Source organism: Protopterus annectens, chromosome 3.part0 (genome assembly GCF_019279795.1).
Source record: "Protopterus annectens isolate FY-2018-M chromosome 3.part0, PAN1.0, whole genome shotgun sequence".
Taxonomy (NCBI): Eukaryota; Metazoa; Chordata; order Ceratodontiformes; family Protopteridae; genus Protopterus; species Protopterus annectens.
The window spans coordinates 113,596,411-113,621,523 of NC_056731.1; the positions used below are offsets into that span (position 1 = coordinate 113,596,411).

Genomic DNA, 25,113 nt, shown 5'->3' on the forward strand with positions numbered 1-25,113 from the left:
ATACATGTGTATATAAATATATATATATATATATATATATATATATATATATATATATATATATATATATATATATATATATATATATATATATATATATATATATATATAAAATCTACATATACACACAAAGTTCCTGCAGCATGAAGTAAGTCTCCGTGTTCTGTTAGGCATATTTGGTGTACACCCTGGTGGTCCTCCTGTGCAGCTTGATAACTTTGTAAAGCACTGAACATGTTCTTTTGTATTACCAGTTTTAGTGTGTTTTTGTGCTGTTCTCAGAATAATGCAGTCACTGGAAATGTAGTCCAGATTGATTTATTAGTATTGATGTCTGAAGATATTATCCAGCTAATCCTTGTTGCATAATGTTAGCCGTACTGTTATAGCTATTTTTAACTTAGAAAAAAATGCCTATATAATGTGCAGCCTTCATGATTGCATATAGGGATTTGACCTTTTTATGTTTTCAGAGTCGTTTACACAGAAAGGTAGTGTTCTGTCCTTCCTTCTGTCTTCCCTAATGTTCTATACTTTCATGGAGTTGTTTGGAGCTGTACATTCCTTGATTTATGAGATTGTAAAATGTCTCATCACTCATGGCTGTTGCCTCTTTTCAGCATTTCTAGATGGAAGCAAAAAAAAAAGTTTAAAGATGTTTAAGACTGTAAAGTAATTTAATTTAGACTGCAGAAAATTGCCTTCTTTCGTTTGCACTGTAAGAACCATGTCTTGTCTTTGAAAACTAGCATTTGCTAAAAAAAAAAAAAAAAAAGGTTCTAATCCTTGTAAGAAGAGCAGGCAGTAAACTGTAATTTTGTTTCATCTTTCTTGTTAGGTTTTAGTGGCAGCCAAGGAGGATATGGCTCTTGGTCTTATCGATACCCTCAGTACAGTGCCCCACAGGCATCCAACTATTCCAAGCAGTTTTATTGGAGCAGAGACCGAGATGATAAGAGCAACTCTGGTTCCTATTTTTCATCCAAGCAGCAAGATGTCGAGAAAAAAGGCTTCCAGAAAAATGATACATCCAGTTTTAGTTTTTCTCTTAATAGATTCTCGGCCTTGAATTCCAGTCAGAGTGCTGGTAAAAGCCAAGATGATGATGAAAAACTTCTGTAAGTTCATTGCACTGCAAGATAAAATCATTTTTGCAAATTAGGCAGTTTTGATGTGGTAGTGTATCTTTTCACATGATTTGCAGAGTATTTTGTACTTGAAATGAGAGTTGCGCTTGAGTGGGAGAGTACAATCTTCAAATGCTTGTTAGGATATTGTCTGTATATATGCTGTATTTTTTCTTTATTTAGCAGTAGCGTGCACTTTTCTGAAGAAGTGTCCCAGAGCTTTGTTGCAAAGGTTTTATTTTGAACATGTATACTACTAACGTGCAATACCAGAAATATTCTTATTACACTTGGTTCTTTTGGTGCTTCCTGTTTTTGCTGCCCTCCTCTACCTCTCTTCACACAGATATGTACATTGGCTAGTTAATGAATTATAGCTGCCTGAAGCAAGTTCTTTTTCTTACAATGTAGTGTCTCTCTCATTCACACCTCTTTACACTTGCCATTTCCTCCTGCAGGTAATCATCAATCACTTTGCTTCAAGTGCTTTATTATATTCCTTGTCCTTTTGTTGCATTGAACTAGACACTGCAGGGTGGTAGAATTTTTCCACACTAGAACAACTATATGGTAACTGGTCCAACTGCAGATATTTTCAAAGCATTGTGAGAGTTGCTTCTGACATTCTACCCCTTCTGTAGAACATTGTTCCCCCTCTGTAGGACATTGTTCCCCCTCTGTAGAACATTGTTCCCAGCCAAGTGAAGCAGAGTTCGTTCCTAACCCTGTTCAGACGTAGCTTGGACCAGTGGACGGGACTGTTCAGTATGTAGTCCTTGATTTCCATTTTCTTGTTTGTCCTTTTTTACTGCCAGTAGCATTAAACTTAAAGCCTTGCTAAGTTTTGGCACTTCGTTGTAATTATAAAATGCCGTCGGAGGCTCCGACGCCCGCTTCGGCCAAAAAGCGCAAGGACAAAGCAGCAAAGCCTAGAGTGGAAGAACCGACAGTCCCAGACGTCGGATCTTTAGAAGGCTCAGTGGAGCCGGAGGTTTTGCCAGGTGTTTCTTTGGAGTCTCAGGGAGAGACTTTACTGTTACAGGATGTATCCTCGCAGGAAGTAGGCCAGGCTGAGGGGGCTTCTCAGGTGGCTGTTCTTCCCTCTCTTCCTAAGGTGGTTAGAGCCTCCCCTTCTGTTTCCCAGGCTTCTTTGAGAGGCAGGCCAAGTTTAGCTTCAGTGGGGGTTTCTCCTAGTGTTTCAGGGTCTTTGCCTAAGAAACATATGCTTAAAATGGCAGAGGATTTGATTACTATGATTAGAGGTTCTATGCCCCCTCCTGATAAGAGGCCTAGGGTGGACCCTGAGTTTGAGAGTTTTGAGCACTGTTCAGAGGCTTCGGAGTCTTCGGCTGAAGACTTGCAGGAGTATCCTCCTTATTCTGATTCTGATGTTGATGATTCTACTCCTTCAGCTTCTCCTCCTGAGGATTTTTCATTTTCAGAGACTCTGCATTCCATGAGGGAGCATTTTAAATGGGAAGGTCAAGATTTCTCTGATTCCAGGAAGAGGCTTAGGGAATTCTTGTTTTTACCCCAGCATAGGCCTTTAGCTATACCTCCTGTTCTGAATGTGGTGGAAGATGTTTTTGCAGAGGCTTCCCTGAATCCTGATTCTTTGCCTCCTGCCCCAGTTAAACCGGATAGGTACTATAGGGTGCCTGAAGCTCATAAGTATCTTTTTAAGAGTCCTAGGGCAGACCCGGAAACTGTCTCTCAGGGGCCTAAAGGTGTGAAGGCCTCTGTTGTTAAAAATCCTGTTCCTCCTGATAAAGAGGCAAGGGCTTTGGATAGATGGGGAAAGAAAGTGTATACTTCTTCCACTTTAGCCATGAGGGCGTTGAATTGTCAGTTTCACATGTTAAAATATCAGAATTACCTCCTTTCACAATTGAAATCTAAGGTGGATGCTCTGGCAGAAGGTATTGAGTGTAAAGAGTTGCAGGATTTAGTTCATGTGTCTGAACAGGTGGGTAAACATCCCTTGCAGTGTGGTTTTGATGCTGGGCAGGCCTCCTCGAGGGTGGCTGCCACTGGTTCTGTTCTTCGTAGGCATGCCTGGTTGAGAGATCAGAATTTAGCTGAGCATGTTAAAACAAGGATTTTGGATGCTCCTTTGCAGTCTGATGTGTTGTTTGGTTCGCCTGTGGAAGCAGTTTTAAAGAAAATGGAGGACAAGGCTAAGTCTATGCAAACTGTTAAGGATTTTTTGCAGGTGCAGCCTCCGAAGTTTAGTAGAAATTGGCCTACTAAGGGATGGACTTATCCTGCTTATGATTCCCAGTCTAGGGGTAGGTCTAGACGTGGTAGGGGCAGAGCTCAAGGTTCTTTTAGGCCTAGGACAGGAGTTCCCCTGCTCAGACTTCTGGTGAGGGCAGGGGTCAGTCCTTTCGTAAGCAGACCCAATGACCTGCCTTTTCAGCTGCCAGTACATTCTCGCCTGGCAGCACCTTTGGGAGGAAGGCTGTCTCTTTTCAAAGAAAATTGGGATTTAATTACCCAAGACTGATGGGTTCTGGATATCATTCACCACGGTTACAGGTTTTATTTCCATACCTTGCCTCCTTTCAAAGGCATGCCAGACATTCCTCCTCTACAAAGAAAAAGAGGCTCACAAGCAAATTTCTCTGTTGCTCCAAATAGGGGCCATTCAGCCAGTTCCTGTGCCAGAAAGGGGCCTAGGATTTTATTCTCGCCTGTTCCTAGTACCGAAGAAGGGGAACACGTGGAGACCAATTTTGGATTTCTCTATCCTCAACACTTATCTGGACATTCCCAAGTTCAAAATGTTGACGTTACAACAGCTTTTACCTCTACTGGGCAAAGATCACTGGATGGTAACTTTAGATCTCAAGGAAGCTTACCTTCATGTGCCTATAAGACTAAGTTGCAGGAAGTATCTGCGTTTTCGAGCTGGAAATTCTCATTATCAGTTCTCTGCATTGCCCTTTGGCTTATCCACTGCGCCCAGAGTATTCACAAAGGTTCTGGCTCCAGTGATAGCTTACTTCAGGCTAAAAGGAATTCAAATCTATCCTTACTTGGACGACTGCCTGATTCTAGCTCAAGAAAAGGAAGACCTTCTACAGCATTTGGATTATGTCATAGCAGTGCTAAGATGCCTAGGGTATTCTGTGAACGAAATAAAGTCCAGTCTAGTACCCTCTCAAGACATGTGCTTTCTGGGTGTGAGACTGAATACAGCAGCCCAGATGGCCTTTTTAACCCCGGACAAACAAAAGAATCTTTCCAGTTACTTCCATCAACTATCTCTTCAGTCCGGGCTGACTGCAAGGACAGTCCTTCAAGCCTTAGGGTTCATGGCATCTTGTATTCTGGTGCTTCCCAATGCCAAACTGCATATGAGGAAGCTGCAATGGTATCTCAAAATGTATGGACACAGCACTGCCAGGATTTGGACACTGTCATTCAAATAATACCTTGCATTCAAAAGGAATTTTTGTGGTGGGCTCAGGAATGTCACCTAAACAAGGGACTCTCTGTGACCCGGCCAGAGGCGAGTCAGATTCTAACGACAGATGCCTCAGACATTGCTTGGGGAGCTCATCTAAATGGAAAGTGGATACAAGACAAGTGGCCTGCCAGACTACAGCATCTACATATCAACATGAAAGAGATGTTAGCAGTCCAGTTTGCATTAATGGCTTTCAAGGAGTTACTTCTTCCAGGGCAGGTGTTGATTCTAACAGACAACACAACTGTCATGTGGTACATCAACAAACAAGGGGAACACATTCTTACCCATTGTGCAGGCAAGCAATGATTTTATGGGAGACTGCGCTCAGCTTGCAACTAACTCTTCAGGCAAGGTTTCTGCCGAGAGCACAGAACTCCTTAGCAGATGTGTTAAGCAGACAAATCATAGATCCCCACGAGTGGAAACTGGATCTTCATGTATTTCAAAATTGACAGTGTCATGGGGAACTCCAGACATAGATCTGTTCGCTTCTCCACTAAACCACCAGCTGCCAAAGTTTTGCACAAAGAGGTTTCATCACACAGCTTGGAAAGTGGATGCTCTTTCTTTCAGTTGGAAAAATCTTCATGTGTATGCTTTTCCACCTCTGCCTCTTCTCCCAAAGGTACTTCTAAAGGTCAGACAAGACAAGCCAAGGATGATTTTAATAGCTCCAGATTGGCCTCGGCAGCACTGGTACCCATTACTGAGGAGTCTGGTAAGGAAGCCTCCATGGCCTTTACCCTTGATTCCACACCTGTTGTCTCAGAGGGACGGTCACCTGCTCAGTGTCAAGCTTCACTCTCTTCATCTAACAGCCTGGCATATTCTGTTCTGAAAGACAGCAGGTCTCAACTTCCTCAACAAGTTTTAAATGTGATTATGGAAGCCAGAAGACCTAGTACAAGGAAAGTGTACGCAGAAAAATGGAAGAGATTTTTATTTTGGAGTGCAGCAAACAATTTGGAGATTTCTGAGCCTAATTTGAGTGTGGCTCTTCAATATCTTACTGAGTTATTGGACAAAGGTTTGTCTTTCTCTTCCATTAAGATTCATGCTGCAGCAATTTCAGCTCACTATGATTGTGACCCACCATTGTTTTCGCATCCTTTGTTCAAGCAATCTCTTAGAGGGGCAAAGAATATAAGACCCCCACGTAGAGCTCCTACTCCTGCTTGGGATCTCAATTTTGTGTTGGAGAAACTTACTCTACAACCTTTGAGCTCGCGGCTACTGCTGAATTGAAATACTTGTCATGGAAGACTGCTTTTTTGTTGGCCATTACTTCTGCAAGAAGGGTTTCTGAGTTGCAGGCCCTTATGGCAGTAGAGCCTTTTTTGATTTTTCATAAGGATAGGGTATCTTTACGTACTAATCCTTCCTTTATGCCTAAGGTGGTTTGTAGTGTGGCTTTAAACCAAACTATTCATTTGCCTACTTTTTTTGCAGATCCTCAAAATAAAGGGGAAAAGATTTTGCACACTTTAGATGTACACAGGCAGTTGCGTTATTATTTGAGCAGGACTAAGGATTTTAGGCAGTCTCAGCAGTTGTTTGTTTCTTTTGCTTTGGGTTCGCAGGGCAAGCCTGTGTCAAAACAAACTATTTCTAGGTGGATTGGGTTTTGCATTGCATTTTGTTATTCCCATCATGGCAAGGAGATTCCAGCTGGGATTAGGCCTCATTCCACTAGGGCTACTGCCACTTCAACAGCATTTCTAAGGGGGGTGGCAACTAAGGATATTTTGGAGGCAGCTACTTGGAGTTCAGTGCATACTTTCTCTAAGCATTATCACCTTCCTCTCTACTCTAAGTCTAGGGCTGGTTTTGCCACAGCTATTTTGCAAGGCATGTTGTCAGTTCCTGCTTCCTTATGATTTGCCAGCCTCCCTTACCTCTGCTTTGGGATTCTACCCAATAGTTAGGACTGCAGCAATGTGGAATGAAGAACATAGTACAGTTTTGTACCTACCATAAATGTAGATGTTCGAGGATCCACATTGCTGCAGTCCAATTTACCCTCCCTCCTTCCCCTCTGTGTTTAGGGGTGGTTGTGTAGGTGAGGTTATATTCTGTTAATTTTGTATATATTGTACATATTTTTGGTGCAGGTATGTTGGGAGTTTTTGGTTTTGGCCTTATCTTTTCAGGGTCTTCTGACATCTGGGGCAAGAAAAGACTGAGGATATGACGTCGGTCATGCGCATTAGTACCCTGACGCACTGACGCCAGTCTAATGCGCCTGACCGACGTCAGCCATATACTTTGGTATTCGGGCCGACTGGACAGCGGACTACCCAATAGTTAGGACTGCAGCAATGTGGATCCTCGAACATCTACATTTATGGTAGGTACAAAACTGTACTTTTCTTCTCTCTCCTTCTCTTCACATCTTTGTTACCCACTCTCCACTTGCAGGGGAGATTCTGTGAAAGCCTACTCAATGTTTTTAAAAAAAAAAAAAAAAAAAAAGTTCAGGACAGCTGCACTATCATGGTACCCCATGAATCTTTTCTTATTCCTCTCTTCTGCCCTGTTTGTCTATACTCTTATCAAACTCTGGTATGGCATACATTCCCTAACCTTCAAATCAAATACTTGCTTAACTTCCCAATTTACTTTTTTCCTTGTAATGCCTCTGTTCCCAGTTCCTTGGCTGGAAATATGAAAAATTAGTTATCTGTTTAATACTGTGCTGTCTTAGTTTGAATCTGTACTTCAGTTTTGTACAACTTTTGTCTTCATAATTTTTTTCTGACACTTTATAGCTGCCACAAGATGTAATATTCTGTGTGGTTGTTATCTTTCATAATGCCTTACATCTGAAATACTAATGTTTTTTATACCACCTACCTTCCCCTTATGCTGTCATCTTTTTCCACTTTGATCTGCATCTCTCAATTTATGTATGCAAACCTCTGTTTTGTGGCTTTAAAATTCCTCTTCAAATCTAGTAGCATTGATCTCCCTTGCTCCAAATGAGAAGCAGCTTATCCCGTAAGCTATTTCCCTTTTCCATCCCAAATGTACTCTCTTACTTCCTTACCAGTGGTCATCCACAACATTTCATCTGGCTAGTAAAGAATATGCCTGATCTTCATATATACCAAAGAACTGTACACATTTTCCTGGCTTGTATTGTGTTATCCATCTCCACGATTGTAACCTTCAGGTCTCTTCATTGATTGTCTTCTACTTGTCTCCCCCCACATCTTTAGCTGCCATGTCTGGGTTTTCTTTTAACTCAAATCCCAGGTATTATCAATTTGTCACATGCCCATAAACATGAATACTGTCCATGCAGGCATGTTATTTGCCACTATTTCCTTCATTTTATCATCATTTTGCATACTGAACATATCTATTTCAAGGCACTGGAATACCCTGTTCTGGGTATGTCCAAGTACAGTGTACTATCTCCAAATCATGCTGTTTTTCGTGATTACCACATTTGTATTTGTGGATTTGCAAGTCCCTTGCTTTTCTTGTTAAAAGTTTCAAGTACAAGGCAAACCATGAAAAGGAAAGAGGAAATTCCTGCCTTGTTTCCCCTACTCGAACTCAATTTGCCTGATGGTGTCCCCCTCACCTTTATTCTGTCCTCTGGTCCTTCGTATCTTATCCTGATTTAACTCTTAATATTTTATTGGGAAATGCAGATGCAACCATTGCTCTTCACACACAATTCAAATAAACCCTGTTTGAATGTTTTCTCTGTAATAGTTTTTGTTCTGATTTCCTTCTGAATTACTTTTATTCTATTAATGTTGTCAAATGTGTTTATCCATTCCTCATAGACATATTGGTCAACTTCTATTGATTTTTGGTAGCAGTTTTATTATTCTCTTTGATGTGGCGCGCACACATTGTTTTTGATTATGATCATGATTTAAAATCGAAATTGGTCTATATGATGCCTAGTCTGTGGGTTTTTTCCTCTCTTAGCAGTACTGCTACCACTGCTTTCCTTCAGGATGTCAACACATCCTGCCTTTCAGCACATTATTAAACAATGCCAAGCTTTTATGAAGTTTCTCCAAGTTTTTAAATTTTTATAGAAGTGACATTTACTCCTGGGGATTTCCCTGTGTTTAAAATATGTCAGTTATGTCTTTGGCAGCTGTCCTGACTATCAATAATTGAACCTCTTCTTCCTCTAACATTGGCAAATCTAGATCTTCCAGAAATATTTTCTGTTGCGCTTTTTATCTTGACTTTCCTATTCTTCAGCCCAAATGTAAGTAATGTTTCCAGAACATCTTCATTATCTCTTTTTGGGATCTCTAGTTATCCTTTTTATCATAGGGCCTGTGAGTTTTAGTACAGCTCTTTCTGCTTTCTGTGATGACTATCAGAAAAAAAATGACTGTTCCAGTCACTTGTTGAAAATTTTCCCTCCGGTCCTTCTTGGCTTGAGCATCTTTTATTAGGGGGGGGAGGGTATACAAACATATGCCAATAACTCTTCACTGTCACAAGTCTACTTTTAAAGTCTTTTCTTTTTTATCATTATTGTAAGCCCTGTCCCTCGCAGTATAATTGCTCTCCTCTTCCTTTGCCTTGATAATCTGCTGAGTGTCTGCTCTGAAACGTTTGCATCATCAAGTTGTCATATTCATTCCTGCTCAAGTGCATCTCCTGTAGCTTTGCTACTTGCACACTGCATATTTTAATGCAGGTCATTATCCTTCACCATTTATCTGTCCTGATGAGACCATTTTCATTTCATGATTATATTGTTAGTACTGTTATCTTTGCACTTTATAGCAAACTATAAACTGTACTCTCTACTGTTGCTTTAAGTAGCTAATTGCACTGTATTACATTGTATCTCTTAGCTGTAGGTAGTTTCTCTGGTCTTGTTACACTTGGTCTCTAAACCAGCTATTCTACATTAAGAAGGTGTTTTCTGCACCCTTGTGGCAGAAGTGTGCTGATCTAACCTGTTTAAGTTTGGGATTGCTGGTGAAGGGCTTATCGTTTGCTTTCTGAATTGTTAATTGGCTTAAAAGGTGTTTCTCTTTGCTTGTTTGAGTGGTGGTTAGCAGTGCTCTGTATAGACATAAAAGCCGAGAAGCTCAGTTTTTCCCTAAACAGTCAGTGAAGCCCTTCCAAGCTTCTCTGGTGCTCTAGGAGCAACTCAGTTGCGCACTGAGCAGCATTGCCTTATTGATCACCATTAGCTACACAAAAAGTAAAGGTCCCTCTTGTAGTCTTGGTGCTGCCAGCACAGTCCTGTCATATTAACCCATTCCCTTCCCTAATAAAGCCTACAGTAAGAACCTGCTGTTGTGGACAGGCAGTTCCCCATCATCTCTGTGGTCAGCCTGATAAACATGGGCATCCTGAGGCACTGTAGCAATTCTTATGTATTCTGACAACCGTTTACTCCTTAAATGAACAAATACTTTGTGAGAGAAATAGTTACAGTATGTGCTGAATTGGTTGTGGATGGCACCACCCATACTCAACTGGATATAATAGCCAACCTGTTGGCTGACAGATTTGGAACAAACTTCACCCCCTGTCCCCTCCAGTCATCCTCAAAGTATACCTGTCACCATTCCTCATTCTTTTATCCCAAGAGAGCAGGTCATCTCGGCACTCTCGAAGGCCAAAAACATGGCACCAGAGGGACCAGACAACATCCCAGGTTCCTTTTAAACAACTTAAAACAAGATTTAGAAGACCCACTTGGATCCTTGTTTAACCACAGCCTGTGAACTGGTTGTGTTCCAGCAGAATGGAGGACAGCAACAGTAATTCTTCTGCACAAAGGGGGACCATCAGCTGACCCTAGAAATTATTGGCTCATAGGGTTGACTAGCCTCATCTGCAAAACGATGGAAAGCATCATCATTGCACTTCTTAACAAAGGCATAGGTAATCGCCAAAGTCTGGATCCAGCCCAATTCGCATTCATTAAACGTTGCACATACCTGTTAAACATAGTTGACTTCAAGAAGATCACCAAGGCCCTAAATGAGGGAAAGACCGTACATGTTGCCTATCTTGACCTAGCCAAGGCATTTGACACATTTCCCCCACCCAGGTATTATGGAGGAACTCTCCCATTTGGGAGTTAACCCCTACATTACCAGATGGGTAGTCAACTGGCTCACCAACAGGACACATACGGTCAAAGTAGGTGACTTTGCCTCTAGCAAAAGACCAGTCACCAGTAGCATACCACAGGGTTCTGTGCTGGGCCCCTTATTGATCAGAATTTATTTTACAGAATTTCAGGCAAACTGGAACGGCCTGTGGCTGACCAAGTTAGCTGATGATTGCAAATTGGGACCAATCATTTAGTCCCCCCAGTGATGTTCATATACTGCAGATAGCATTAACGCAGATAAATGACTGGTGCCAAACCCACAGAATTAAAGCTAAATGCAAAAAATGCATTCTTATTCCCTTTGGGAAAGCTAACATCCCTGCTAATTACAATATAGGCAGCATCCCCCTAACTGTAGACCCTATGGTACATGATGTGGGTGCTCAGGTTGATAGCAACACGAACTTCGACCACCATGCTGCCACAGTCATAAGGTAATCCTTCGACCACCATGCAGCCACAGTAATAAGGTAATCCTATGTGGCACATCTTATAAGTAAAGGCATCACATCTAGATCTAAGGATGTTGTAGTACCATTATACTTGGCCCTCATCAGACCAATAGTTGAATACAGTGCTCTCTTTGTATGTACCTCACCAGACACCTGCAACAATTGAAAGGCAACAGATGTTTCTAACCAAGAACTTGCAGGTTGCACAAAACATGTCTTACGCGGAACAACTGAAAGCCCTGTTAGTATTCTGTCTCCTACCAGTTGCTAAGGTGTGACCTGTGCCTGGCTTACAGGGCAGTTTGTGACCTAGCCCTGATGGAAATACTACACATTTGTAAATCAAACTGCATGATGGTCACTCACTCCAGGGATCTTAACCTTGCCTTTTACATGAACAGGTCATGCTGGAGAGAATGATGCATCTCCCAGAGACTGACACTTCTTTGGAACAAGCTTCCAATTCCCATGAAACAGAGTCCTTCCCTGACCCTCTTCAAATACAACCTAGATAAATGGATGGGTGATGCAGATTCACTCCTGGGGTGGAGCCTGTGTATTTCATGGACAGAGAAAGTATATGAAGTACCATAGACCCTTACCTCTACAAACTTCAGTCACCTATCCACAGACAATTGGGGCAACTTGGGATAAATATGGCTAGGCTTGTAATTGCTATAGGGCCGTTAGCCTAGTAATCTTCTACGACCTTATGAACTTGTCTAACAAGAAAACACTGTCGTCATTAATAGTGCATTATAGTTTTTACACATACTATTCCATTTGGCAGTTTTATATCGATGCATTTACTGTTGGCAGGTACATCTTTTATATATTTATATATTGATAACTTATCTCTCTTAGAACTCGCATTACTTTTTTTTCTTCAAATATTGTAGTTTTTCAAATATTGTAATTCATAAAACACGCACACACTCATTTTGCTGCCTAACAAACAAATTGCACAGAACTAGGTACAACTGAAAAGCAAAAGGAAAAAGCATAACACTTCCAATTAGGGCCTGATGTTCCATTTCTGTGGAAGTTCAGCCAGTCTTTACTTGTACAAAAGCTGAGGTTATTCATTCTGCAGTGCATGGTTTTTGCCTGTGGTTATTCTGAAACTAATGCCTCCCTGTTTCTGGCTATATCTCTATTTATTTCTCTCTCTAGTAGAGAAATACTTTGCATACATTTTAGTGAAATGCTAGTTTATTATGTCATGATTATCTTTCAACTAGTAAACTGCTGTTGTAACTGTTAATGCAACACTTAAACTGAAGCCACTGGGGCAGTGTTTGCATTTTTGATATTAGTTTCCTGTGTGTGTTTGTCTTTTTTTTTTTTAATGTTCATTCTCCGTAAGCTCCATGATATTGCTGTTCTGAACTTGAATTGTCATCTCTCCAGAGAAGCCACTGAGAAGTCTAACTTGAAATGCTCTCTCTGTTTCTGGTTGATGTCTACCACTCATTACAGCCGAGTGACGTCTCCAGGCGTTTCTGCAGTTACCTCCTATTGCTCCTCTAGGTGTCAAATATTGCCTGTTCATGTTTGCATTAATAATTCCAAAACCGTGCTACATACAAGGTATCAGAATATTTTATCTTGAAGCATACATGATGGCAAACAGAACTGTATTGATATATGACCTCTGTCAATTAGTATTTGTTAGAACTGTAAGGTGATAACTTCATTTTTTAAAGGCTGAAGCCACACCTACTGGGAGTTAAACATACACACTCAGAAGAGCTGTAGTGGAGGGAATGAGATCTGAAACCTATGTGGTTGCATTGTACTTCTAAGGTTAGTGTTAGGCTCAGTTTCGTAACTTCCTCTCATTTTGTAAGCTATTTAGCTAGGAAACCTAGACCCATTTGCTAAGTCTGCATGTAGTAATATGTCCGTTTGCATCTCTAATTACAGAAACTTCTCAATACCTAGTTTCTATGAACTCAGCGGTTAAAAAAAATCAATCTTTTCAGCAGCTGAGGTAATGCAGACTTTTATTTTACATGGCACTTTTGGGTCTTTTTCTGTCCTGGCAGACAGCTTGTTATGCATTTAACAAAAAGCTTCTAATTACTTACCATGTTACATAACAAACGCTCAAAGACCCCCCCCCCCGCAAGACTGTTACAATGCTTACCATGCTTTTATTATATTTTACAAAGATAAAATGCAGTACGTCTGAAAACCTTTTCAAAAATGAGAACTATTTTTCTTACAGTCACTTTGTCTTCCATCTGTTTTCTGCGCAGCTAAATAGTGAGAGTGATACTTCAGTTATTTTACTACTTAACACTGACAACATCATTCATACCTCCCTGGATTGTTTCTTATGCATCAAAAGTTCAAATTCTTAACCATAATATAATGAAATTAATATTTTGTAGTTATCTGGTCAGCAGTTCCTGTACTACTTTCTTTCCTGTATTTTCCTTGAAACAGTAGGAATGATTTCTGTGACATGTTCTCTGCCTGGTCTTATTTACTGGTGGAAGGCTGCGAACCTGGATCCTCTTTCAACTTGCTGTGATTTTTTACTGAACTTTGTCTTCAACCACCTTATCTTCTTCTAACTACATTTTCTGTTCACCAGGCAAGAAGAGACGTTTGCTGTTACCTAATGGCAAGATTTGGAGACTGTACATAATGTGGTCTGCTCTGCTCTCTCTCTTAATCAAATGTCAGTAAATAAATATCGGGAAAGTGGGACTGGTAGGTGCCCATTTTTTCAGTGGAGGTCCAGGCAGAAAAGCTCCAAAGTATTCTAAAAACTTTGTAAAATTATTATTGTTGAAATCCTCAAAAGTAATAGATGTTTGTCTAACTTGGTATAATTTATTTAAACTGTAATGTGAAAACATTGATTAATGGATACACTTGAATGACGATGCTTAAAATTTCTCTAAATATTGTCATCTGCTGTCATTCCTAATTGGCTATGAGAAATGATTTCAGTGGTTGTATTATTGGGAGAGGATTTTAATTTTTTTTTACATGGGAAAGGGATTTGTGGGGAGGTGGGTAGTAGACTTTTGGTGGGCTGTTAAAGCCAGGTTATCAGATGTGAATGAGTGTAGAGTCCTCTGCATGTTGTATTAGGGAGGCCTATTTCATAGGTTGATACTAGGTTATCTGCCCTAGGGGCCTATACAAGCCTAGCCATAACAATTCCCTGGCTATTTCTTCCCACAGTATTTACTTCCCTGGACCCCTGTCTAGCAGGGCGACTGACATGACCCCTGGGGTGAATTTTCTATCTCCCATCCAATCATCAAGGTTCCTTTTGAAGAGGGCCAAAGAGGCGCTCTGCTTGACATGTATGGGCAGTCTATTCCAGAGTCTGGGGAGTCTCTGGGTCAGGAACCTATCCTTCCAGCATGTTTTGTTCATTGTGATGACAAGGTTTAGATCCCTGGAGTGTGTGTGTCTGAGGGATTGGAATTTCTTTAAGTGTAGCGTGTCCAACAGCTCTGGGTTTGACATGGCCTTGTATGTTAGGCAGAGATCGCCACTGAGTAGATGATATGTAACAGAGTATAGGTGGAGCTTTTTTAGACAGTCCGCATAGGGCATCTGCTTTAGACCTGTGATTCTTTTAGTGAGGTATTTCTACGGCCTTTCCAGTTGTTGCAAATGTCTTGAGAGGTACGTACCAAATGGAGCGTTGTATTCTATAATGGGTCTAATGAGGGATGAGTACAGTGGGACAAGTTACCTCCTTTTTTTCTGGATGAAAAGCCCTTGGTGATGAGGTGTGCCATATAGGATTTCCTGACTGTTGTGGCGATGCGGTTATCGAAGATTAGACCACTGTCCACCTCTGTCCCCAAGTCTGTTATCACACTTTCGGTGTTTAGTATACTGCCACCTATGTGGTATTTCACGGGTATATCTTTGGCTAAAGCTTGTTGCATAAACTCTTCGCGGATGCCTGCAACTTCACTTTCTGGTATGTTCTCCTATACTGTCATTTCTTAGGATCCTTCACACACCCAAGGTGTACGTTTTGTTTATGGAAAGGGGAAGGCAGGATCCATATATTTGTGAGGTAATTTCTGGCTGCTAAATTGAGGTTTCTATTCCTGCCCACAACTCGAGGCCTCGAAGGTGGGCATATTTGAATGTGGTAGGCACAAGGCACCAAAAGCTAAACAGATGCAGCCCGACTTGCCTCTGCCTAAGCCGGGCAAGTAGCCAAACCCCTTAAATGTTTTTTTTTTTTTCTCCCAGATTTGGTTCAACTGGCTGTAGCCCTCATGACTTACCTCAGATCCAAGAGACCTGAATTGGAAACTGAATTGATGTCTGGAGCTTTAGATGAATTCCCCTATGCTGGAATTTGACTTCACTGACTCGGAGATTGATAAGCTGGCATATCTGGGTCAGTTCCCATCAACTGAGATCCTGGACTTTGACACCCTGTCCTGTGCCTCCCACAAGATAACATTTGCTTTGGAGATGCGTTTGATAGAAATTAAATAGTCTTTTTATTTTTTTCCCAATGGAATTCCAGGGAGTACTTTGAAGTCCAGCAGTGGTATAAGGTCTTCATGAGTCTCCCTGAACCTAGGCCACTAGGATATTTCTTCAGGCATTTAATGGAGCCTGACTCCCTTTCCCTTTCCCTTGCTCCCAGGAAACGTGACCAGTTTAATAGGGTTGAGGAGTCCTGCAAGTACCTGTACTGGAGCCAATTACTTGATCCAAATGAGGTGTCCCTGGATCTTGGAAAGGGAGCAGTTTTGGCTCCTACCAGGAATTCCAAATGACAAGGACAGCCCTTGATAGATTTGGGAGAAAGTGTGCACAGCAGATCCCCTGGTCTGTTTTTAAACTGCCAGTCTCTCATACTTTTTTTATTGGCAGACTCTGTTGGAGCAAATGAGGAGATGAAGGGTAAAGATCTGAGACAAACATCAGGCAAGTAAGCAGTCTTAAGAAATGTAGCTTTGATGTTGTGGATACATCTGTTAGAGGACCTACAATGGGGGTTGTCGCTCACCAGGTCAGGAAGAAATGGGCGGAAATTGTGGGTTCTTGTTCAAGCGGCTTTGTTGTTGTTTTATATAAACACATCAGTCATGCAACTATACAAAGCTAGGTACACATATATAACTATGCCCAAGTTGCTGTATATTTCACACTAGGCTTTGAAATGCGACCATATCATGTGACATAAAATTTGGGATGTGGTTTAGCAGCTGGGATAGTCTGTGCTTACTGTTCAATCTTAGGAACCTTAGGACCATCTGTCAGAACAGTTTCGGGAGTCAGTATCGGGAGTCAGGACACGTCCTGGAACAGGCATATCATCTGGATTGCTCTGAGAGTTGGTCTTTATCACAGGAACAAACAATGCTGCAATATCTCTTCTGCTACAAGAAGATTTCTGCGATTTCTCCTCTACTCCACACCCTTAGATTTAACAAAATAGTATCTTGGCTTTGCACATATACTCGTCACTTGACCAATCCGGTCGAAACCTTTCACTGTTTATATCCTCCCTGTCTCTCCTCCTTTCAACGGACAAAAAAATCTGCTCGATTTGTCATAGCTGGACTTTTGAAAAGAATGCTTTTTAGATAACTGGGCTCTAATGGCTTTGTTTTTTAGTTTTAGGCCTCTGGCCTCAAACTAGAACCAATGGACAATGTTGCCCTGGTTTGCCTGGAGAGAAGTTTCTGAGCAGCTGAGCCAAGTATATCGTCACAGGATATGTTTCTGAGATTGAGTAAATTCAAAAAAACATCGGAATTATCATGCTTTGATTTCTCAAGTAATTGCTTTGTACTCCTGTACTGTACGTTCAGCAAGTCCATTTGATTGTGGATACTCTGGACTACTAGTAACATGTACTAAGTCCCACTCTTTCAAATTTCCGAAACAGTTGACTGGTAAATTGGGTACCATTGTCTGAGATTAATTTCTGTGGACTGCCATGGACTGAGAAATGGTGTTTCAACTTGGTAATGACTGTAGTAGAAGTTAGATAAGGCATTAGATCGATCTCGAACCAATTTGAATAAGAGCCTACCAGTACTAAGTATTGCTGATTGTTCCACTCAAACGAATGTCAGTAGCTACCATTAACCAGGGTAGTTTAGGGATTTGACTTAGCCGAAGTGGCTCTTTTTGCAAATGTGATTTAGTACTATTACATAATGAACAGGAAGAAAGTACTCCTATCAATGTCTTGTCACTAGAGAAGACCAAAACACAAGTCCTCTCGCCCTTATCTTAGTAGATTCGGAACCTGGGTGACCATGATGTAAAATCTGGATGTATCCTTGTAAGGAAGCAGGAATAACAATTTTAAGACCTTTGAAAATAATGCCATCTTCCAACAACTCCTCTGTAAGGAAAGTAAGGTTGCACATCAGGTGGTACACTCGATTGCTTTGGCTGCCATCCAACACTGATGTAGTGATTTGAGCTTTTGCAAAACTGGATCAGTCATTGCATAATCTTGTAGCTCAAATCTTCTGGTAGAAAACTTACGCAGTTCATGACATCAAAGGCAAAATTCTCTGCGTCGAGCTGTTCCGTTGTATTTCTGGGCAATCTGGATAAGGTAGATAAAGAAGTTTGCCTTTCATATAGATCATTTTGAAGTTGTACTCTTGCAATTTAAGCATCATTCTTTGTAATCTCGCTGGAGCTGAATGCATAGGCTTCTTTAAAATGGTAACCAAAGGTTGATTATCAGTTTCAGTCTGGATCTCTCAACCACAGATATATAATCATGAAACTTGGAACATGTAAACACTTGCCAAAAGTTCCTTCTCAATTTGAGCGTACTGCATCTCAGTCTGGGTAAATGTTCTAGACGCGTAGGCTTCTGGCCTGCAGTCTTGAAGAATAACTGCACCTAAAACCAATTTTGAGGCATTGCAGGAAAGAGTTACTGGTTTGACATCATATTACCTTAATGTTGGTTGGGTAGCAATTTTCTCCTTAAGAACTTCAAATGATTTCTGGTGCTGTTTTAGCCATGACCATTGTCGCTGTCCTACTTTGGACGCAATAGAAGAGTCTTCATGGATTCTGTTCAAGCAACTTTATTATGTACAAACACATCATGGTAGATGTTTACTGACTTCAACTTAAGTAAGTTGTATACAAATGAACTACTGCAATCATACATGCTCACTCTCTGGCTGCACTCTAAAAATGGCACAGGGAATAACACATGTCCGGTATTTGTATGTGCATGTTCAGTCCTTGATAAGCTTCTTAAAGATACAGCACATGCACGCTGATCTACATCCTCCCTCTTTGAGAAATAGATCAGGGAACGTTATGAATCTATTTGGCATGCAGATAATACAAGTAGTTCTTTGTCATGCAGTTATATAAGACTAGGTACATATATACAGTTGCGTCCATGTTGCTGTGTATTTCACACTGGGCCTGGAAATTCGATCATATTGTGTGACATAAAACTTTGAATTAGGTTTAGCACCTGGAGCTCTCTCTACAGAATGTTCAACCTTGGGAGTATTTGGAGCATCTTCAGGAATGGAAGTAGAGGATGAAACACACTCTTGGATGGGAACAACATTTTGTTTGCTCTGAGATGTAGAGTCTGTATCACAGGAATAATGCTGCAATGATGATTCTGGTACAGGAAGATGGCTGCAATTTTCTCCTGTACTCCACATCCTCACATCCTGCAAGGTAGGATCTCTACTCGGCGCATATTCTTGTAACTTGACCAATCTGGTCGAAATCTTTCGCCATTTGTATCCTCACTGTCCTTCCCTCAATGGATGGAGAAATCTTCTCAATTTATCATAACTGGACTTCTGGATAGAATGCTTCTTGAATAATTGAGCCTTAATGGTTTTGTTGTTCTTAGTTCCAGTTTATTGAGGCCTAAAGCTAATAGGTAGCATTGTTCTGGTTTGCCTGGATAGAAGTCCTTTGAGCTGGTGAGCCAAGTATATCATCATGGGGTATGTTTCTGAGATTAAGTAAATTCTAAAAGACATCGGTATTGTCACACTTTCACCTTTCAGATAATTGCTTTGGACTCTGCACTACACGTTCAGCTAGCCCATTTGACTGTGGATTTTAGGACGGCTAGTAAAATGTACAAAGTCCCATTCTCTTGCAAATTTCTGAAATAAGTAAATTGAGTATCCTTGTCAGAAACAACTTTGTGTGGACTACCATGGACTTCAGAAATGACGTTTCATCTTGGTAATAACGGTACTGGATGCTAAATTGGGTAGTAAGTTAATTTCAAAACAATTTTGAATAAGAGTCTACCAATACTAAGTAGCATTGATTGTTCCATATCGGTGGCTACTGTTGACCAAGGTAGTTCAGGAACTTCATCTAAGTGGTTCACTTTGCAAATGTGATTTAGTACTAATTCATACTGAACCAGAAGAAAGTACGTTATTAATGTCTTTCACTAGTGAAGGCCAAAATACTAATTCTCTCGCTCTTCTCTTAGTGGATGCAGAACTTGGGTGACCACAATGCAAAGTCTGGATGTATTCTTGTTGCAAAGAAGCAGGAACAACAATTTTAGGACCTTTTGAAAATAGTGCCTCCTTCTATCAACATTTCATCTCTCTAAGGAATGTATATTTGCATTTCAGGTGGTACACTAGATTGCTTCGATGGCCATCCAACATTTGATGTAGTGATTGATCCAGTTTTGCAGAAGCATCGTCTTTGTATGATCTCTCAGCTCATCAAGTCTAGTGGTTGAGAAATTGTACACTGACATCATGTCAAAGTCAAACTTCTCTGCGTCAAGCTTTTCCGTTGTATTTCTGGGTGATGTGGATAAGGTATCAGCCAGATAAAGTAGTTTGCTTTTGTATAGACCATTTTGAAGTTGTACTTTTGCGATTTGAGCACCATACTTTGTAATCTTGCTGGAGCTAAATGCATAGGCTTCTTTAGAATAGTAACTAGAGGTTGGTGATCAGTTTCTATCTGAATAGCTCAACCATAGATGTAATCATGAAGTTTGGAACATGCAAATACTATTGCCAAAAGTTTTTTTTTTTTCTCAATTTGAGCATATTGCGTTTGGGTAAGTGTTACAGATGCATAGGCTGCTGGTCTGTCCTCTTGAAAGACTGTGCCAAGACCAAATTTTGAAGAGTCACGGGAGAGAGTTACTGGTTTATTTACATCATAGTATCTTAATGTAGGTGAGGTGGCAATTTTCAATCATCACTTTTCTGGTGCTGTTCTAACCATGACCATGTAACAGTTTTGCGCATCACTCTCTTAAAGGTGTTGTCAACTCACTGAAGTCTGGTATAAACTTGCCTAAATAGTTAACCATGCCTAGGAAATGCTGTAGAACTTTAATATTATCTGGTGCTGACATCTCAAGAATAGCTGCTTGCTTGGTCGGGTCTGGTCTCAAGCCAGTACTGGTAAACAAATGACCTACATATGTAACTTGTGATAGTCTGTATTTGCACTTCTTCAGAGGGTTGGGCTTCAGGTTTACTTCATGTGCTCTGTGTAGAACTCTCTATAGGTTTATGTCATGCTGTGCTTCACCATTGCCTCCAACCAATAAATCAGCTGCTATTATAGAACAAGGATAACCCAAAAAATGTTGCTTCATTGCACACTGGAAGACTTCACTTGCAGAAGTGATTCCAAATGCCATCCTTGGGAATCTGTATCTGCCAAATGGTACCAAAAGTGGTTAGTAATGAGGATTTGCTTCAAGCATCACTTGCCAAAATGAACTTTTTGCATCCAAGACAGAATAAAAAAAAACAGTGGCATTCTGTATTAGGGCTGCAACTACTTCAACTGCACTGTGCTACCATAGACAACACCCATTCATTTGTTTCTGTGACTGGACAGATTACACCTTGCTGCACCATTTTATCCAACTGAGTTTTGACTTTATCTTGCATAGCTATCGGAACTTTTCTTGCTGGTCTAACTACTGGAGTGACCTCTGGGTCTGGGTCTAATTTCATAGAGTACACAACTGGAGGTTTGCCCAACTGTTGGTCATCGAAAATATCAGCATACTCTGAGAAAATGCATTCAGAAAAATTGGAACTAGGATATGCACGTATGTGATCAACTTCTTTGGTAAAAGAAAGCAGATTCATTCTCAAACAGTCCCTGAGACCCAATAAGGACTGTACTGGTCTTTAAACTACAAGAATAACAAGCTGTAACAGTTCTTAACCAAATAACATGAAAGCATCCGTGAGCCTTCGGTTTGAATTTCTTCACCTCCATAAGCAATGAGTTTCGCACTACTGGCCACATTGAGTTGCTCAGTAATTCTCACTTTAGAAAATGTGTCTGCCGGTAAAACATTGCACTTTGAACCAGTGTCTGCTTTAAGCTCTCTGAATTTACCATTTATCTGGACTGTACAAACACTGTTCTTTGCCAGTAGGTTCACTAGTTCACTGCATCAACTTTCATTAATTACTGATACACCATCTACATAAAAAGTTGACTGCTGTGGCTCTATTTGATCAACTTGCTATTTTGTGTGACCCTTCTTTACAACCGTGTGGTGTTTACTTGATTTGCAAAAACTTTTGAAAATTCTGTTTTATACTCATGATTGGCATCACAAGCTGCCACAGTTAAATATAAAGCTGCACTTAGGTTTTGCTCCTTCATATTTATACTAAACTGAGCATGCTCCTTTAACTGAACTGGTCTTAGAACATGCTGGAAAACTACGTGGTTTCCCTGGTAAGCCAGCAGGGATTGTGACTGCCATGTGCTTAGGTCTACTTCTGTTTGCCACGTGTTGCATGCTATTTACATTTGCTCTGGAACCTGCTGAAACCATGCTCTTGTCACTTGCAAGCATACTTGTGTGGGTTTCTGTAACTTCATGGATTTGACAAATCTCTGGCTTTACTTAACATTTAATAAATGTGACTAAGCAAAGTCTTTCGAACAGCAGCACTGTTAATATCACACATGAGCTTGTCATTTACTAACTCTTTTAAGTCACCAAACCAACACATTTTTGCTTCGTTCTCAGGTCAGTTATATAAGCTGAAAAAAGTTTCCCCTGGTTTCTGATATCTCGTGTAAAACAAATGCCTCTCTAATGTAGCATTTGTCTAGGGGTTACACATTTCTCTGAATTTGTGCTTCAAACACTCTGGGTCTTCCCTTGATTCAGCCTCTACGGCAATGACTATTTTCACCTTCTCCCTCCTATACTGTGGGTGCATACACAAACTAATGCTCTCTTTCAATGGCCTCTGACCCAGCTAGGTTTAGCAAAATGAATGCCCTGGTGCATGCATCTTTATCTGAATAAGCTGCTTGTATAAAATATCGTACGCTTGCTCAAATATTCTCCAGTTCTCTGCAATATTCTGATCAAATACAAGTGGCAAGGACTTTCAAAATCCGTCTGCCATATTAACTCATATCAGTGAAGGGTTTTGCAAATAAGCACAAACACATATGCCAGAAATTTATGCCTGTGACTTTGCCCAATAACACAACAAGCCTCTGTATAACTGAACTTTGTGAAATATGTTTCTTGGGCACTGTACATTTCAAATAAATGCACAATGTGAACAGACTGGGCAGAAAAAGCCCAAGGTCAGTAACATTTCGAAGTATTTACACAGCACACTGAAATTTCCTCCAAATGGTGATACCTTGCTAGGCAGTTCTTTACAGTGCAAGAAACACTCTGCAATGGCGGCACTTTGTGAATAGACACACCCAGCACATGAAACTTTTCGAAATGGCTATACTTTGACTGTACTTCATGAAATAGTTGCACTTTGCACACAAACAACTCTTCAGAATACATACACAGTATTAAGGACACACTGTAACCACTTTTACACACTTTGAGATGCTTAGAATAACTCGTTATCCCCTTGATACAATATGAAGTCATAGTTATGCCAAAACACAGTACTTTGCCAAAAAACATGCAGTCGCCTTGCTTTATTTACACTTACTGTGCCCTTTTTGCCCTTGTTATATTCGTTTTGCTCATTTAATCTCTGTTCATGCCAGTTGTACTTCTCTTGTGCTAGTTTTCCTCTAAACAAGACATGCTCGTTTTGCTTTAAACGTACTTGTTTTGCTTTTCTGATTAATCGTTTTGTCAAATAGCTTAATCTTAAGCATTCTGCTTAGTTACTAAACACTTTGTGTCTCCCTTGTTTTAATAATGTGGTTTGTGCCCTTGAAATGCTCCTTTTTATCTTTTTTTGTAAAATAAGCAGTTCATGCGAATTCTCATTACCTTTAATTCTTTTCTTGGCCTTTTTCATGCTTGTTTTTTCTCAGTTTACTTTCACTGTTACCTCTGCACCTCATGTCTCCGAACATGTTCACTGGAATCCTGGTTCTGACACCATGTCGCTGTCTTACTTTGGGCACGAGTCTTCGTGGGTTCTGTTCATGCAGCCTTATTGTATGCAAACACATCACAATAGAAGTTTACTGACTTCAGCGTAAGTAACTTGTATACAAACTAACTACTGCAATCATTTATCCTCACTCTCTGGCTGCACTGTCAAAATGGCACTGGGAATAGCACGTGCCTGGTTTTTATATACGCATGTTCAGTCCTTGATATGCTTCTTAAAGATACAGCACATACACTCTGCTCTACAACCATGTAACATTTTTGTGTGTGAGCTCTCTCAAAGGTGCTGTCAGTTCTCTGTAGTGTAGTATAAACCTGCCCAAGTAGTTGACCATACCAAGAAAACCTTGAGCTTGCACATTATCCAGTGCTGGCATTTCAAGAATGGCTGCTTGCTTGGATGGGCCTGGTCTCAAGCCTACATATGCATATGTAACTTCTGGTAATCTGAATTTGTACTTCAGAGGCTTGAACTTTAAGTTCACTTGACATACTCTATCTAGAACTCTCAAAGTTTCTGTCATGCTTTGCCTCACCATTGTCTCTGAATAAATCTACTATTATGGTGCAGGGATAACCTGAAAAAATTTGCTTCATTCCATACTGAAAGACTTCACTTGCAGAATTTATTCCAAATGGCATCCTGAGGAATCTATATCTTTCGAAATGGGGTTCTGAATGTAGTCAGTAATTGAAGATTTGTGATCAAGCATCACTTACCAAAATGAACTCTTTGCATCTAAGACAGAAAAAACACTGGCATTTGGTATCAGGGCTGCAACTTCATCTGTACGGATGGGGTGATGCGGTCTCTTCAATAAATCTCTTTGGTCAGTACATATTCTGATTTCATCTGAGCCTTTTTCTATGAGGTGTGCTCCCATGGATGACACCCATTCGTTAGGTTCTGTAAATGGACTGATGCACCTTCTTGCACAATTTTATCCAACTGAGTTTTGACTTTATGCTGCATATCTATGGGAATTCTTCTTGCTGGTCTGACCACTGGACTGATTTCTGGGTCTAGTTTCATAGAATACACCACTGGAAGTTTGCCCAGCTTGTCATCGAAAACTTCAGCATACTCTGACAAAATAGTGTTAATGAAGTTGGAACTTGGACACGTGCTTATTTGATGAACTTCTTTGGTAAAAGAAAGCAGATTAATTTTCAAACTGACCCTGAGACCCAATAATGACTGCGCAGGTCTTCGATCTACATAGAATAATAGGCTGTAACAGTTCTTGGCCACATGACATGAAAGCACTACTGAGCCTTCAGTTTGAATTTTTTCACCTCCATAAGCAACAAGTTTCGCACAACTAGTCACATTTTGTTGTTCACCAGCTCTGACCTTTGCAAAAGTATCTGCAGACATAACATTACTCTAAAACAGTGTCTACTTTGAGCTCTGTGGATTTACCATTGATTCAAACAGTACAAAACACTTCATTCTTGCCAATAATTCTACTTCTTTAACCTTTTCACCAGTCACTGACGCATTATCTACTTAAAAAGCAGATTGTTGCAGGTTTTCTTGATCAACTTGCTTTTTTTTTGAG

General features: G+C 40.5%; 1 protein-coding gene across 1 annotated transcript in view; it reads left to right on the forward strand.

Annotated features, from left to right (window-relative positions):
- NUP42 (nucleoporin 42) overlaps positions 1 to 25,113 on the forward strand; it is a 513,730-nt gene that overhangs the window by 91,917 nt on the left and 396,700 nt on the right. Inside the window, exon 2 of the mRNA XM_044065504.1 lies at positions 839 to 1,118. Within this exon, the coding sequence (XP_043921439.1) occupies positions 839 to 1,118 (280 nt within the window). The remainder of the gene's footprint in view (positions 1 to 838; positions 1,119 to 25,113) is intronic.